This window comes from Cucurbita moschata, unplaced genomic scaffold (genome assembly GCF_002738365.1).
Source record: "Cucurbita moschata cultivar Rifu unplaced genomic scaffold, Cmos_1.0 Cmo_Scf00011, whole genome shotgun sequence".
Lineage (NCBI taxonomy): Eukaryota > Viridiplantae > Streptophyta > Magnoliopsida > Cucurbitales > Cucurbitaceae > Cucurbita > Cucurbita moschata.
The window spans coordinates 2755259-2771063 of record NW_019268527.1 but is presented as its reverse complement, the minus strand read 5'-3'; the positions used below and the strand labels follow the sequence as shown (position 1 = coordinate 2771063).

The window sequence follows — 15805 nt, the reverse complement described above, 5'->3', positions numbered from 1 at the left end:
AAAAAAAAAAAAAAAAAAAAAAAAGATATAAATGGTAGATTATGAATATAATTATAAAAAAAAAAAAAAGAAACGGACACAAATGGAAGACGGTGTATTTAATTAAAGGAAGGAAAAAAAAAAGTAACAGATAAGAAGATTACTGTGGAATCGACAATTTACTTATTACTTGCTATTTGATAGTGTATACTTGCACTTATTCTTGTAAATTTTACATCATTTTATTATATACATCCACAAGTGATCGGTGATTTTAAGGGCAATTAGGTCTTTGTGTGCCAAAATTATCCAGCTTCCTGAGTCCATGTGACAACTACTCATTTGTGTTTGCACGAGAGTTGACCAATTTTGAATGATTTGTAAGTCTGATTTTTTCGTATTTGTTCGTATGATATGCATACCTAACTCCAATAAGGTGTTTCTTATTTAGTAATTTCAATATTCATCCTTTCTTAAAAATGTTTTTAAGTATCGACAAGGGCATATGAAGGCTGTAACGGGAGGCGGTGCTTGTAGTCATGAGTAACAATAGTTTTATTGAAACACCTGCTCATCGTCAACGCGATTCATAGGAGCTACTACTAACATCGACAATGCACTCTGACAACCACTCATAAATTTCAAAATATTTTAACCAAAGTAAATTCTTGACAGCGAAAGCATAACTGCGCAAACAGACCCAGACATGGATTCCCTGTAGTCTCTAGCTCGCTGGTCTCGTCCTTGGTTGGTCTGAATCATCTAAATCTGGAAAGAAAAGTTAAAACAATTTTGACGAGTAATTAAATTAACCTCGTAAGCAGCTAACTTATCATTTATAAGTTATAACTAATATTTCCAGGCGACATTAAGTTTTATTCGACATTGACTCCTAGTTCTTTTACTAGGGTCATCTGTTCATTAATGAGGTATCTCACCTACCACCAGCTTAGGTTAGTGACTCTCTCTATATGCTTATCTTGAATTTCGGACTCGTATGTAAGATTCGCTCTCGGTCAAATACGGCTCGTCTATTAATTTCTTCGACGGCTTGTATATCTCATATACCAACGATCAGGAGTACTCATTCTCTCTGACTTAGCACACAGCGCGTTGGTCAGGAACTCCGCGGGAATTAGTAGACTACAATACTCATATAAATAGGACATGACTCAATAATCTATAAGCATATCCTAGAGTCATAACCTTTCCGTTAACATGATAGCATACTCACATTTAATGCATGCTTTCATATATTTATAATACTTGACACACAGAACATTCCAGTAATTATTTATAACATGCTTACATCACAAGCAAACAGTCACAATATACAAATAGACATTCAATATGATCAAAGCACATATTAACATACTAAGCTCTTAATCGTGTAAATAACATACTCACATGTTGTAAAACAAGTTAAGAACTAGTTTAAAGCACGATATGCTACTTACCTGGTTTCGAACTCATTTTCCATAAGATGTACGTTTAAAGGGTATTTCAATCAAATTTCTTCCAATTAGACCTATATTTCACAATTTTCAAAGTAAGTATAGGTCAATCTGAGTGGAACAGGTCAAGCGCCTGCACGCGCGTGCTCTCATGCACCTGCACACACTTGATGTGCTTATCTCAAGCGCCTAACCTGCGCATAGTCGCGCTCTCACTCGTAGACTCCCACGCGCCTCTTCTTCTTTCTTGCGGTTCTGCACAATTTTCCAACTTTTTCATTAATACCTGTTGTATCTCTAAGTCATATCCTACTTCTACAATTTGAACTTCATCCCGATTCCTTCTACAAATTTATAGATCTCCTTATCACGATTCTAACAAACTCTACTTCATAACTCATTACGCAATATAGACCAAGATATCGGAATTTAAAGATTCAGTCAAATGGGTTTTCTTACCTTCGAATAAACGCCTAATATGGCTTATCCCTTCAGCTTCCAACGCTGATAGTTTCCACGAGCATTCCTCTAATTTCAAACCATGAGGAATTTCGAAAGAGTCACCAACTTCAACTCTCCTCCCCGGTTTCTTGTTTTTCCTTCTTTTTTTTTTCCTGTTATTTGCTTATGATGTAATATCGAGTTCGGGTCCAATCTCATATATAAAATTTATTTTGTTACTGTTAATTTTTTAAAAACTAAAAAAAAAAAATTTGGTAAAAATAAAGTTTTCCTGTATATTCAATTATGATAAAAAAAATTTTAAATTAAATTCTAAAAATAAATAAACTGAAAATGATAGCTAATCGTTCAATTTAAGAAAATAAAAAATAAAAATAGAGTTGTTATACGAGGTCTATAATTCTTATTTATAATTGCAATTATTACTTTACTTTTATTAAAAAGAATTGTATGGATAATATATTTAAATTATATATTAATTATTTTGATTAATTCCCTAGAATTATGGGGAAATTTTATGGATAATAAACAATATAATAATGGAAAAATTAGTTTTTATTTTATAATTTTGCAATTTGTAAACTTAAAAAAATATTTAATAAAGAGATTAAAATAAATAAAGTATTTATAGTTTTATTTATTTGTGAATTAGAATTTTATTAATTTAGTAAAATAATAATAAATTAATGTAAAATGGGAGGCATATATAAATAAGCAAAGGAGTGGAAGTTAATGGCGGTGAATGAGTTGAGAGAGATGAAGCAGATCATTTACAGTGAGGAGAGAGAAAGAAGAGAGAGAAAGCCATGAAAGAGAGAAGAAGAAGGAAGAAGAAAGCCTGCCGCCGCGTATTCATTTCAAGAAGGTAATCAAAACTCCTCTTTCTCTCTCTTAATTCATAGCCATAGCCATACGCTATTTGATTTCCACCGGAAAAGCTCCATTTCTCTCTCTATCTATTGATCTACAAATTAGAAATAAGGGTTTCCAACAACATTCTTCGATTCTTCGCGTACTAGCTACGCATATACGCATATACGCATCTACGCATATACTCCACCGTTTTCCCTCCCTTACCTAAACAGGGCGATTCAGTTTTTTCTCATCATACCAAAAACCACCACCTCTATTCTGGTTCACGATTCATCGATTTCCCCTCTGATTTTCACGTTTTTCGCTTCTTTTCCCTCTGATTTTCATTGGATTTCCAGTTAATTCCATTTCCTTTTGTGGCTTCATGGCGGAATTTGATCGAACTATGCAATTTTCGGAAAAACTCAAGTCGTCCTTCTTCAATCGATCCCATACGTTGCATTCATCCTCCATGGATTCCCCTATGAAACCCTATTTTCGATCCTCGCTCAATCGGACGGATTCTGTCAAGAAATATTACAATAGCCCTTTTGAAACCATGAAATCCGCCAGCAATTCGATTAAAGGGAAGGTCAAGCAATTGCGTAATATATTCGAGGGCGGTAAGTCTTCTCCTACGCCTGCCGAAGGATCGCATCATCAAATTCAAAGCAAGCTAAAATCCGCCAAATCGTTTGCATCTGATTTCCGGGTTCCTTCCATTCGATTACCTGGTACTGAGGATAGAATTGTTGTTTACTTAACCAGTTTACGAGGAATTCGAAGGACGTATGAGGATTGCTATGCCGTGAGGATAATTTTCCGAGGTTTTAGAGTTTGGGTGGATGAGCGGGACATTTCTATGGATTCTGCGTACAAGAAAGAGTTGCAGAGTGTTTTTGGCGAGAAGAATGTGAGTTTGCCTCAAGTGTTTATTAGGGGCAAGCATGTGGGAGGAGCCGAGGTGATCAAACAACTCTTTGAAGCTGGAGAATTGATGAAGATTCTCGAGGGGTTCCCGATTCAGGAACCTGGGTTTGTGTGTGAGGGTTGTGGGGATGTAAGGTTTGTTCCTTGTATGACCTGCAGTGGGAGCAAGAAGGTGTTTGATGAAGATGAACACGTCTTGAAGAGGTGCTTAGATTGCAATGAAAATGGATTAACTCGATGTCCTGAATGTGCTTCCTGAATTATACCTCGGAAGGAATGAACGCGCTCGAACGAACAAACCAACCGATGTTCCTCGGTGTGTATTTCACATGCTTTGTTGTTGATAAATAATCACTGAACCCTCACATTATTGATTTTGGATGTGCCTACATAAGTTTGGAGTTTGAACTCTTTGGTTAATGGTTTATTGTTTAGCCAAGTGTTCATCAATCGGGTACTGGTGTTCATGTACTTTATGAACAGCATCTTGGTAATGAGTCATGTTTTTTCTTCTGGGTTTCCTTTTTTCATTTGACCTGTTACAGGGGAGATTATTTCCCCTCAATGGGTATGTAAATATCTAGTGCTATTTGCCAACGCCAATTTGCAGTGGTTGCAATTGATGTATTCTTACTAAAAGGCTTTGTTGTTTCATACCCATATCTATATCTATATCGATATCGATCTTTAAATTTGATTGTGTTTATAGCTCTTATTAATTCATATGTTTGTGTTTTTGCTCACAGAATGTAAGATTTCCTTCCCGGATTGTCTACGAGGTAACACTTACTCATGTTTTTTAGGCTCGTCTTCATGGGAGTGCTCGTTTTGAATTACTTTCATCTGTGTGACCTTCTCTTAGATAGATCAGATTGTTCTTGTTCTTGTTCTTGTTCTTGTTTCATATGGTGAAAACGCTATTGTTCATGCTTCTCATCTGAAAAAGTTTACCATTGATACGTAAAGAGTATGTTTTGGCTGAGATGTTGAAGTAGTCTGCAGTTGCTTGCTTTCTAATCTATTCTGAATGCAAACTCTGTAACTTTTTTTCTTAAGAGGATCGAAACTAAAAGCTCGGTTTGAAGCTGTTATTATGAATGCTGAAACCAAGTTCTTTTCTGATATTAGAAACAGATATCAATTACATCAGTAATCTCTCTGCCTCATAGCTATGATCCTCGAGATCTCGACTGGAAAATTATGCTCGGATTAGCTAAAACGTTAGAGAAAATTTTCTTATTTGAAAACATTACTATGAATAAGCATTTTAGGACATTTTGAAAGTGATTTTGGAATAGACAATCATTTTTGCCGATCGAGAGTCGTCTTGTTTTTCATATTTCTGGCTTTCCAAGTACAAGAAAAGGCCAAGTTCTTGCTCCTTTCCATCATATTAACAAACTGTAGAATGTTCCTCAACACCACATAGTATACACTTTACAGAAACATTACGAGGGGTTAATGTTAATGAATACATGCTCTAAGGATTTTGTAGCAGAGACAATAGTTCTTCAACACAGGGCGTTCGTTTGTACATTGATTTGCCGTGATCTCCAAAACGAGCTCTATCTATGGTTTCCTAATACTTTTTCGTGTTCAAAATGAGCGAGATGGAAGAATCAAAGTTCTGACGATTTGATTGAGAATATATGTCTTCACGAGTTGAGTTATGTTCAGATTGGTCAATGTCAGATTCGATAGGAGTTTAGGATGATGGAAGAAGAGTTTAGGATGATGGAAGAATGAACAGCTACTGAGAAAGGGGAACACATTCAAGCTCCATATCCAGCACGCCCCTCTCGACGTTCTGCAGCTTCAAGGAGACGTCTTGTCGTGGCTTCCCATCCACAAGACTGATGATGCCATCCTTTGCAAGAGTGTTCTCCTTGCCTGCAACCCAATTTGCTAGCTGCATGGGTTCACAGGCTGTGGACTTCTCACAAGCTTGGGCTGCGGAGAGCAGCGGATGGATATCAATTTCTGCTTCACCCATGAAATCATCGGTTGAAAACGTATCTTTGTCATATACAAGCTGCACAGAGTTACTTCAAGCTCTTATTCAATGTAATCAAGATATTTAACTCAAATTCCACAATGATTTTGGACAAATTTTACAGTCAATCAACTTACCACCCTTAATGGAGGAACGAAATCTGGAATAGACAACATTAGGCTTTCATTCCAGACTGGGTTCAAACTGCTCTTTATAACACGAGTCTTCACTGACTAAAAGTCATCAAAGAACAGGTGAATCCAGGTGATTTAGCATCCCTTAAGAAATGAAAATATGAGAAAAGTTCAGTAGGGAGTCTCACTTGATTCCCCAACGAGAGAATTACATACGGATCGCTCGTGATGACGTCCCTCACAGCTAAATTGGTTCCTCTAACCACGTTCACCTTAACTAAACCAACGAATTCAACCATACCTGCCTGCAAACGGTACAGTCGAAGCAATAAGATCAAATGTAACATAACAGCTAAGTGGAAATTCTTGTGTATATTCTATACTAGACACGTGACGTATACTCTAAGAAACTCCCAGTAACGCGACATGGACATGTCGAGTATAGAACATAAGCAAGACAATATGCAAAATCCTTGTAGTTAACAGCATACAGAGTGAAGTAACGGCAAGGTCTCAAATCAATTAGAGAAGGGAACGAGTGCTAGCGAGGACTCTAGGCCCGAAAGAAGGTGGATTGTGAGATCTCACATCAGTTGGAGAGGAGAACAAAACATTCTTTATAAGGATGTGGAAACCTCTCCCTAGTAGACGCGTTTTAAAAACCTTGAGGGAAAGTCCGAAAGGAAAAGTCTAAAAAGGACAATATCTGCTAGCAGTAAACTTGGATCGTAATAGATTGTTTCACTTAGAAATTAAATACCATTGAATTGCTTAACACCAATGAATTTCCCTTCTTGCAGCTCCTACGTTCAGAATCTTTTCTTCCCCAGCTATTCCGGAATGCATTTCCAATTCGACTTTTTGTTGGTTGTTTATCATAATTTCGCTTTTCTTGGTTTCCATTGTCCTTAGAAGTTCTCTTCTCCGGGGGTGGAAAAGCACAGAAAAACTGGTCATCAAAGCTTGCAAATTGCAGCAGCTGATATTTTTTCCTGTGCAGCCAACATGTAATCATTATATCATTTGGGCGGTATTTGCTTCTACACATAAAGCAAAAATATCATTACGAAGATATACCTTATAAAATCTAGACGATCCTCTATGGAGGAATCTGGCTTAGGTTTTCTGTTGCCTTTTGGGATGTAAACTTCATACTTCTTGTTTACAGCAGTATTTCCACCAGCACTCATCAAAGCCTCAACTTGTTCATCAGTCCAATCATCTAACTTCACTGAAAGAACCTGCCATAATTCCAGAACCAATTATAAACACTGAAAAAGCTATTTTGATTCTCAAATCATAATCATTTTAATTCATAGTAAGGGAACTCCAAGCCATATGATCAAAATATCAGTGATTTCTTCCAGCCTTGGCATAGATAAATCAAAGCTGTTGAATATAGGAGTAGATCATGAAGAGCATAGAAGAAAAACACCTTGGATATGTGCACTCCAAGGCTCCGGTGTACTCCAGAGCACTTGATGCAAATAAATGCCCCAAAACTCAACGATCTGCATCAAACAAGTGAATGATTGGTCAAAATATGAACCCCAAGATGCGAAAATTGAAAGAACATTTTGGTAGTAGCTCTGTTACTGTCTCAAGAACTTTAGGGGAAAGCTAACACATAATTTGAGTTAAATGATTGGATCAGATACATACATCACTGGTGGTGCTTTCATAACTTCATCAGATAATATAGTTACTTTCATCTCAGATACTTTTCCCACAATTCAAGAACCCAATGAAGAATCGATCGAGTTAGATTGCAACAGAAGAGTTCTAAAAAAGAGAGGACTATCTCACAATCATCTTAATTCAAGAACACTAACCAATAAAAGAAAAATAGTTGCAAAGCGTAAAGAGAGCAAGATAGGAGTAAAAAGAAGTTGGCAAGCTGATATGTATTATGTGGTCGGCCCTATAAACACTATCTCACAAGCATGGTTCAAACTTCTGAGGAAGGATTGCACCTTTCACAAGTGTCAAATTCTATAGAAAAATCAATCAGTTCAATTGAAATATAGAATGCTTACACCCATTTTGGGTCTGGAGATCCACAATCTGCACAGTACTTATTTGTGGACTGAGCTGAGATATCATTCAGCCTTTTCTGGGTACCTGATCAATGATGGAACATAGAGGTCAGAAGAGGATTTTACGCGCAAAGATATCATATTAGCACCTAGATTTTTCTCCAAATGAATGAATGATTAGATTGATCCTAACCCCTTTTCATTTCCACGCATTCAATCACTATCCCACCTGCTGGATCTCATGAATGAAGATTAAATCCTAGCCTTCATGAAATAAATAATCTAAATGATTAGATTAACTTGAAAATCAATGTTAATTTAACCATGAACAAAGTTGTTTCTATAAAAATAATCAGAACTTTAGAATCATTAGACCTATTTTCATGAGTTCAACGATATGTGAGAGGTATAATTTGAATCTCTAACCTCTTGGTTAAGGATATATGCTTAAACCAATTGAGTTATCCATTCCAAACACAATTTCCGACCCAAAACTTACATTCCATCAAAGCTTAATGTTTACAGAAACACACCAAATTCACGAAAAAATGAACAAAGAAAGAGAATACCTGAACCACCCTTTAGATCAATATGGTGCAACTTCAACGACATGTCCAGCAAAGATTAATCCAAGCACAAATGCTGTTGCAACCCACAAACTTAACTCTGCAATTACGTTTAGAAAAAGTCCGAGAGATTGATCCCTAATCACAAAAGATCATCAAAGAAAAGAATCCTGAGATTGGCAATAGATCCTAGAAAGTACAGAGCACCTTTTAAAAGACCCTAAAAAAGTAAAGAAAAATCACCAAATTCATCTCCAAGCTTCTTCTCGGCATCGCCTATTAACAAACAACGGCGCGAAATGCGTAGTAATCGCATTAGGGCTCAATACAACAACTCTTTGTTCCATGAGGCAAAACGAAAAACTAAATGGTTCCTAAAAAATACAGAGAATACAAACAGGGGAAAGGTTAAAATGCCTCGATTGGGGGGGAATTCAACAGAAAACGAAGGGAAATTCATGGAAGACGAAACGAACCGAGAGAAATTTGCATTTGGGTGGAAATTAGAACAGAAAAACAGATGGAAGATTGAAGAAGATGAAATGGGTACAATAATCGCAAACAACAAACAGCATTTCGGCGCAAAAATGGATAAAGTCCTCTCGTGATTTTGGTGGATAGTGGAAATGGCGTCGGGAGGGGAATTCGAATTTTAGGGGATCACAGAATTTCTGGTAAGTTAGTTTATCCGTTTATTTATTGGCCGATTACTATAAGACCACGCGCATCCCATCGCGTGTGGCCATTTTCCATTTGGATTTTTAGACAAGTGTCCAATTTAGCTTTACACGTCGCTCACACTATAAAATGACCATTTTACCCCTAATGGTTCATAAGATACCCATCCCCTAATGGTTCATAAGACCTGATAACTCGATCAATTTAAATTATTAATCATAAGTATTGGTTTAGGTTAGATTTATTTATTTATTTTTTTTTTTTTTAAATTTAGGTTGGGTTGAATTTTTATAATTGAAATACGTTATAATTCATAGATATAATTAAGTTTTTTTTTAAAATAATAATAATAAAGAACAACTCGATGATAACTCCACCCGAAAATAGAGGTTGGTAAGGACAAATCAACTCCACCCGAAAATAGAGGTTGGTAAGGACAAATCAACTCCACCCGAAAATAGAGGTTGGTAAGGACAAATCAACTCCACCCGAAAATAGAGGTTGGTAAGGACAAATCAACTCCACCCGAAAATAGAGGTTGGTAAGGACAAATCAACTCCACCCGAAAATAGAGGTTGGTAAGGACAAATCAACTCCACCCGAAAATAGAGGTTGGTAAGGACAAATCAACTCCACCCGAAAATAGAGGTTGGTAAGGACAAATCAACTCCACCCGAAAATAGAGGTTGGTAAGGACAAATCAACTCCACCCGAAAATAGAGGTTGGTAAGGACAAATCAACTCCACCCGAAAATAGAGGTTGGTAAGGACAAATCAACTCCACCCGAAAATAGAGGTTGGTAAGGACAAATCAACTCCACCCGAAAATAGAGGTTGGTAAGGACAAATCAACTCCACCCGAAAATAGAGGTTGGTAAGGACAAATCAACTCCACCCGAAAATAGAGGTTGGTAAGGACAAATCAACTCCACCCGAAAATAGAGGTTGGTAAGGACAAATCAACTCCACCCGAAAATAGAGGTTGGTAAGGACAAATCAACTCCACTCGAAAATAGAGGTTGGTAAGGACAAATCAACTCCACCCGAAAATAGAGGTTGGTAAGGACAAATCAACTCCACTCGAAAATAGAGGTTGGTAAGGACAAATCAACTCCGCTCATGAAGCACAAAGGAGGCCTAAACAAGGTCAATGAGACAATAAAAAAAAACCTACTTTTGACGTTGTACTGATCCCTGGCTTTTTAGAATACCGCCCCCAACCTTCTTAAGGGTCGAGTAGGTTCTTACGAATTTGTAGAAGGAAAAATTCAAATCTCGAATGTTTTAGTCGAAACATATATCTTATTTTTTGTGATTATAGAAACTGCATTTAGATAAAGACATAGTGCTCGTATCAACTTAAGCATAGTTTAACGAGTAAGACTTTTTAAGTTTTTCTCGGGATGGACCTAAAAGTGCAATATCGAACTCTTGTGGGGAGCAAAATGCAAAAAGTAGTAAGTAGAAATTCTCTTACAAGAGTAAAGAACACAGGCTTTCCAGTTGATGTATTTGAACAACTATATTACATTACATGGTTGGACGTCTATAGTATCATTCTCTCTATTTAGCCTCCTTTACTTTCTAAGGACACCTAAACGTACCTACACTTTCACTGCTCCTTCCAAATCCTACCAGTTACCCTCAGCTTCAATTCCTTCCGATCTCCGCCCGAGAAGAACAGAGCCATGTTTCGTTGGATAATAAGCCCGTCAAAGCTGTCTCGCACCTTCCGATGACTGTCCCGAATACTCCGTGGCACTCCTTGCCAAACCATCTTCCTCCCATTTCCACCAACCTCAAGGCTATAACTGTAGTTCTTTGCCTCGTTATCGTCACCCATGAAGCGCAAGAAGGCTATATAGACAGGTGCCATTCCGAGCTGGAAAGCTTCGAAATGTAAACAAAAATAATGACCAAAACAGCTGAAAACCTACAAGTCAACCGAAAAAACGGTATCAGTTTTGTATCAGACATCTCAATATTTACAACCTATGAACTCGATTCGTTAGCCTCTTCTAGCTAATACGCTCGTTCTTGATAACGAAGGCTTCATTTGAATACATGTTTAACCCAAAAATGATTTATATGAAGTAGAATAGTACCGTTAGCATCCAGGTAGCATTTTCGACCTCTTGCGGGTTTGACTTGACGTATCGATGATTGAAAGTGCTCCCACTATGCATGTCGACTTTGTGATCATCCTTTAGGTGTGCTACCAAAAATGGAATATCACCAACAACTGTGCATTCCGACCCCGCATACGGACAGTTATAGGGTCGATATGCACATTGAGATTCATGTTTCAGCTTGCTATAGTACGGGTATATGCCCGCGCACCCAAAGGTTTGATATGTACATGGAAGTTCCAAAGATGCAGCCACTTTCTCTAATGCAAGACATCTGATATTGCCAAGTTCATGCCTGCAGGTCGGGCACCGGTTGTGCACCCTAGGCTTGCAACCCGAACACAATGTGTGACCATTCGAACACTGCAATGACAGAACGTTAATCGATATGAACCAAGGCAAGCTCAAATGCCAAAATGAAGGTTCTGAGTAAGTAGCAGACTACATCCATGCAAAGCACAACTATATTAAGAAAGTAAGATTTGAACGTTGATTTTAGGTGGTATTAACACGGTAGATATCATCCAGATCAGACGTCTAACCTGCTATACTATGAAAGTTATGGCTCTTGGAATGCCTAAGGTTAAGGTTTTTATTTTGAAGCTATATAGAGCGGTGTATGTTGTCTTTGTGAAAGGGACGAGTAAAAAGAGCATTTGTGCTTTCCTTTAGCCAATGACTAAGTTTCTTTGCAATTCTACGTAATTAAGATTGCATGTTTAGAATCATTCAAGCTTGACATGATCGATCTTGTTTGTGGAGTGATTTGTATCTCAAACAAGTGTTCTTACCTTGAGATATTTGATCAACAAGGTAATCCGAATTTTAGTTTCCATCATCAGAGCTAAGTGTTTTTGTAATAGCCCAAGCCCACCACTATCAGATATTGTCTTCTTCGGGCTTTCCCTTTCGGGTTCCCCTCAAGGTCATTAAAACGTGTCTGCTAGGGAGAGGTTTCCACACCCTTATAAAGAATGCTTTATTCCCCTCTCCATCCGATGTGGGATCTCACAATCAACCCCACTTCGGGGCCCAGTGTCCTCACTAGAGATCTCGCAGTTCTTACCTTTTCTTTATCCGAGGGCTAAGTTCTTTTTTTTTTTTTTTTCAATTCTTCGTAGTTTAGATTGCATGTTTAGAATCATTCAAGCTTGACATGATCAATGTTGCTTGTGATATTTGATCAATAAGATAATCCAAATCTTACTTCTTTTGTAGCGATTCCTTATCACAAAATCATCTATCTTCCAAGGTACAGTATGGCTTCTAGTTGTTCGTTTAAACTATTGAATACGTTCACCTATATGGTACCTTCCTTAGACGCCTTTAAGAAAAAGGCCAATATCGTGTCGACAAATTAGATTAAAGGAATTTAAAAAAAGTAAGCAATTTCGTTCAAAAGATTTTGAAAAGATGGCAACAGACCTGATGAATGGGAGGGTACATAGCATTCAAGCAAACAGGACACTCCAACAGCTCACGAACGCTGCTAGAGACAGCTACATTAGGCTTTCCTCCATTTCGAGTAGGATCACTAACACTTTCGCTAACATCCATCATGTCCTCATCTTGGGGAGGATCGATTACCTCCGGTTTCGTCCGAACGTCATCAAAATAAGGATTTGCAGATGACATTTTAATCAATAGAATGCCTACATCCATAAACATGAGTTAAGAAAAGTATGAACAAGAACTTGCAAGTATAAGAACATCTTCACAGCAACTAACTAGGCTTCTTGAGAAGAGTGCTTCACCAGATAAGGACGTGTTCTAGTAAATCTCTAGGGGCTATCAGAAGCCAAAACCCACCGATAAGGAACTAAGGGTTACTTGTTAAAAATAACAACTCTCCACAATGGTATGATATTGTCCACTTTGAGTATAAGTTCTCATTGGCTTTGCTTTGGGCTTCCCCAAAAGACCTCATAACAATGGAGATGTATTACTTATGAAGATGTATTACTTATAAACCCATGATCATTCCCTAAATTAGCCAACGTGGGACTCCCTCCCAATAACCCTCAATAATCCTCTCCTCGAACAAAGTACATTATAGAGCCTCCCCCAAGGTCTATGGAGCCCTCAAACAGCCTCCCCTTAATCGAGGCTCGACTCCTTCTCTATAGTCCTCGAACAAAGAACACCCTTTGTTCGACACTTGAGTCACTTTTGACTACACCTTCGAGACTCACAACTTTCTTTATTCGACATTTGAGAATTCTATTGACATGGCTAAGTTAAAGGCATGACTCTGATACCATGTTAAGAATCACGGATCTCCCCAATGGTATGATATTGTCCACGTTGAGTATAAACTCTCATGGCTTTGCTTCAGGCTTCCTAAAAGGCCTCATACCAATGGAGATATATTACGTACTTATAAACTCACAATCATTACCATACAGCCAATGTGGGACTCCCTCCCAACAATCCTCAACAATCCTCTCCTCAAACAAAGTACACTATAGAGTCTCCCCCGAGGCCTATGGAGTCCTCGAACAAAGTACACCATTTGTTCGACACTTGAGTCAATTTTGACTACACCTTCGAGGCTCACAACTTTCTTTGTTCAACATTTGAGAATTCTATTGACATGACTAAGTTAAGGGCATGACTCTAATACCCTATTAGGAATCACGGATCTCCACAATGGTATGATATTGTCCACTTTGAGCATAAGCTTTCATGGCTTTGCTTCGGGCTTCCCCAAAAGGCCTCATACCAATGGAGAAGTATTCCTCACTTATAAACCCACGATCATTCCCTAGATTAGCCAACGTAGGACTCCCTCCCAACAATCCTCAACATTACTTTCACCGAAACTTACCAAATTGCAAACCAAAGCGTAAAAACTATGAATTACTAACCACAAAGATGCTTCACTACAAGAAAAAGAAAGCATCTCAAGCCATTAGACAAGAAACCAGAACACCCAACAGAGAAAAAGAACAAGAACAAGAAGCTCGAGCAATTTATGGAATACCTCCAAGTTCAGAATCATGAGAATGGAACCCTTTAGTCCGATGGAATAAATGAATGAAAAACACAAAATAACTATCATTACCCAAAACTTCAATGTTATGATATCAACAAATTTTCTAAATCCAGAGCTCCAAAAGAAGAACAACACCAAAAAAAAAAACATGAACAACAAATATCCAGAGTCACAATGAGATAACCAACAAACGGAATGCAGATTAGAACATACGAAATCAAAGGCCTCAAACAACACAAGACAATAATAAAACCAGAAATAACGCAAACCCCAGATCATAACGACTCAAAAACCCCATAAGAAATCAAAGAAGAACAAACAAAAACAAGAAATACCTCAAAAGATAATCAGACTTGGGGTGTGATACGACAAGAAACAGCATAAAAAGAGATAATACACAGAGATATTACACGTTTGGGAGCCGCGAAAATTCAAATTAAAGGGTGATAGGGAGAGAGAGGAAAGAGGAGCGTATGAAGAACAGAAGAGATTAGAGGATTAGAGGGAAATTTCTCGAGAAAGAACAAAAAGTGAAAGAAAAAGAGAGAAATTAAGACGTGCGGGCCCTTCTCTCCTTGCCCACAACAAGCAGGCCGGCTTCAGTGTCCTCGAAATTCTGAAAATTGATTTTATTATGATCGAAAGGGAAATTTTCAGAGCTTTTTTGAACTTTTTCAATCGCCAAACGAAATACCCAGAAGAGAGAAAAAGAGAAAATTATAGTTTAAACGAGCGTTGGAAAGCGGCAGCGCTCTGTGATGAACGCTGTGGTTATGATTGAATTATGAATTATCTTATGGACGGCTCGCAGGCGCCCGGTTTCGGGAAGAAAAAAAAAAATAAAATATATATATAATTTTATTTTTTTCTATTTTAATAATTTATATTCTAAAATATCCATTTTTAATTTCTAAACTTTTAAAAATAGAATAGTTGAATTTGTTCGGACTTTTAAAAAATAATTATTTTGCATTGATTGTTTCGTGTCTTGTCATATTCATCCAAAAGAGGATGGAAGTTTCGTTTGTGCCTAAGCTCAAACTTTTCAAACAAGTTTTAGGTGTGAGAATGCCTAAAAACATCCCTTACCATTCGTGGGCTCGGATCAACTCTCAAGTCGTGCTTCTACATTGAGGCGTAGTTTTGATACTCCACCCATACTCGGGATTTCCGAACTAGCTTTAGGTGTGAACCAATTCTTGGGTCGAGCCTCTGTCTGGAGTTAATTTTCTTTCAACTGTCCATTTGTTGAGCTTACTCTTAGGTGGATTTCGTGGCATTGATTCGGTTTGGTGGTTATTTTTACCCGTACCTAAGCTTCAAGAATTAAAAAGAAAAATTGGTTCGTAATAAATGACTAAAAAGTTATAATTATATCACGATTAAATATATTTTTTTTTTTAATTTTGATAATTTATACAACTAATTTAAGGTATTTGTTATAAAATCAAAATATACTCATCTAAACAATATTATTGGAGAAGACCAAGACCATGAACAACAAATGCCATATCCATCGAGAAAGAGTCGAGAAAATAGATGGCATTTGGGGGGAGTGGTTGGGCTCTGATCCGTGAAAAGAGTCGAGAAAATTTTT

General features: G+C 37.4%; 4 protein-coding genes across 8 annotated transcripts in view; 1 reads left to right on the top strand and 3 right to left on the bottom strand.

Moving 5' to 3' along the window:
• Positions 1–570, bottom strand: part of LOC111449903 — a 2758-nt gene extending 2188 nt beyond the window's left edge. Inside the window, exon 1 of the mRNA XM_023089988.1 lies at positions 547–570. Within this exon, the coding sequence (XP_022945756.1) occupies positions 547–570 (24 nt within the window). The remainder of the gene's footprint in view (positions 1–546) is intronic.
• Positions 571–2627: 2057 nt separating this feature from the next.
• LOC111449703 (uncharacterized protein At3g28850-like) lies at positions 2628–4775 on the top strand. Its single transcript, XM_023089717.1, has 2 exons — positions 2628–3993; positions 4424–4775. Exon 1 carries the CDS (start codon positions 3133–3135, stop codon positions 3934–3936), a length of 804 nt encoding a protein of 267 aa, XP_022945485.1. The 5' UTR covers positions 2628–3132; the 3' UTR covers positions 3937–3993; positions 4424–4775.
• Positions 4776–5032: 257 nt separating this feature from the next.
• LOC111449702 (probable ADP-ribosylation factor GTPase-activating protein AGD11) lies at positions 5033–9066 on the bottom strand. 4 transcript variants are annotated; one of them, XM_023089714.1, is made up of 10 exons: positions 8883–9066; positions 8650–8780; positions 8410–8544; positions 7841–7925; positions 7240–7315; positions 6882–7045; positions 6565–6796; positions 5993–6109; positions 5808–5903; positions 5033–5709 (listed from the first exon to the last, which is right to left on the bottom strand). In XM_023089714.1, the coding sequence occupies exons 3-10, from the start codon at positions 8450–8452 to the stop codon at positions 5428–5430; spliced, it is 1095 nt and encodes a 364-aa protein (XP_022945482.1). In that variant the 5' UTR covers positions 8453–8544; positions 8650–8780; positions 8883–9066; the 3' UTR covers positions 5033–5427. The 4 variants fall into 4 exon arrangements, with proteins under 4 accessions (XP_022945482.1, XP_022945480.1, XP_022945484.1 ...); XM_023089712.1 differs by having other exon boundaries at positions 8650–9066; XM_023089716.1 differs by lacking the exons at positions 8650–8780; positions 8883–9066 and adding an exon at positions 8034–8104 and having other exon boundaries at positions 8410–8455.
• Positions 9067–10488: 1422 nt separating this feature from the next.
• On the bottom strand, positions 10489–14970 carry LOC111449792 (E3 ubiquitin-protein ligase DIS1-like). Of its 2 annotated transcripts, XM_023089839.1 has the most exons (4): positions 14544–14970; positions 12639–12865; positions 11190–11576; positions 10489–11017 (listed from the first exon to the last, which is right to left on the bottom strand). In XM_023089839.1, exons 2-4 carry the CDS (start codon positions 12846–12848, stop codon positions 10697–10699), a joined length of 918 nt encoding a protein of 305 aa, XP_022945607.1. In that variant the 5' UTR covers positions 12849–12865; positions 14544–14970; the 3' UTR covers positions 10489–10696. The 2 variants fall into 2 exon arrangements, with proteins under 2 accessions (XP_022945607.1, XP_022945606.1); XM_023089838.1 differs by lacking the exon at positions 14544–14970 and having other exon boundaries at positions 12639–13126.
• Positions 14971–15805: the final 835 nt, after the last annotated feature.

What these genes read in the sequence shown, in the direction of transcription:
- LOC111449792 (XM_023089838.1), bottom strand. Translation starts at nt 12,881, where the DNA reads ATGTTTATGGATGTAGGCATTCTATTGATTAAAATGTCATCTGCAAAT. An exon ending in TGTACCCTCCCATTCATCAG is followed by an intron (nt 11,577 to 12,638) that starts GTCTGTTGCCAT and finishes CTGTCATTGCAG; the next exon opens with TGTTCGAATGGTCACACATT. An exon ending in ATGCTACCTGGATGCTAACG is followed by an intron (nt 11,018 to 11,189) that starts GTACTATTCTAC and finishes GTTGACTTGTAG; the next exon opens with GTTTTCAGCTGTTTTGGTCA.
- LOC111449702 (XM_023089713.1), bottom strand. Translation starts at nt 8,452, where the DNA reads ATGTCGTTGAAGTTGCACCATATTGATCTAAAGGGTGGTTCAG. An exon ending in TGGTGTTAAGCAATTCAATG is followed by an intron (nt 6,110 to 6,564) that starts GTATTTAATTTC and finishes TACCGTTTGCAG; the next exon opens with GCAGGTATGGTTGAATTCGT. An exon ending in TTCTCTCGTTGGGGAATCAA is followed by an intron (nt 5,904 to 5,992) that starts GTGAGACTCCCT and finishes GATGACTTTTAG; the next exon opens with TCAGTGAAGACTCGTGTTAT.
- LOC111449703 (XM_023089717.1), top strand. Translation starts at nt 3,133, where the DNA reads ATGGCGGAATTTGATCGAACTATGCAATTTTCGGAAAAACTCAAGTCG.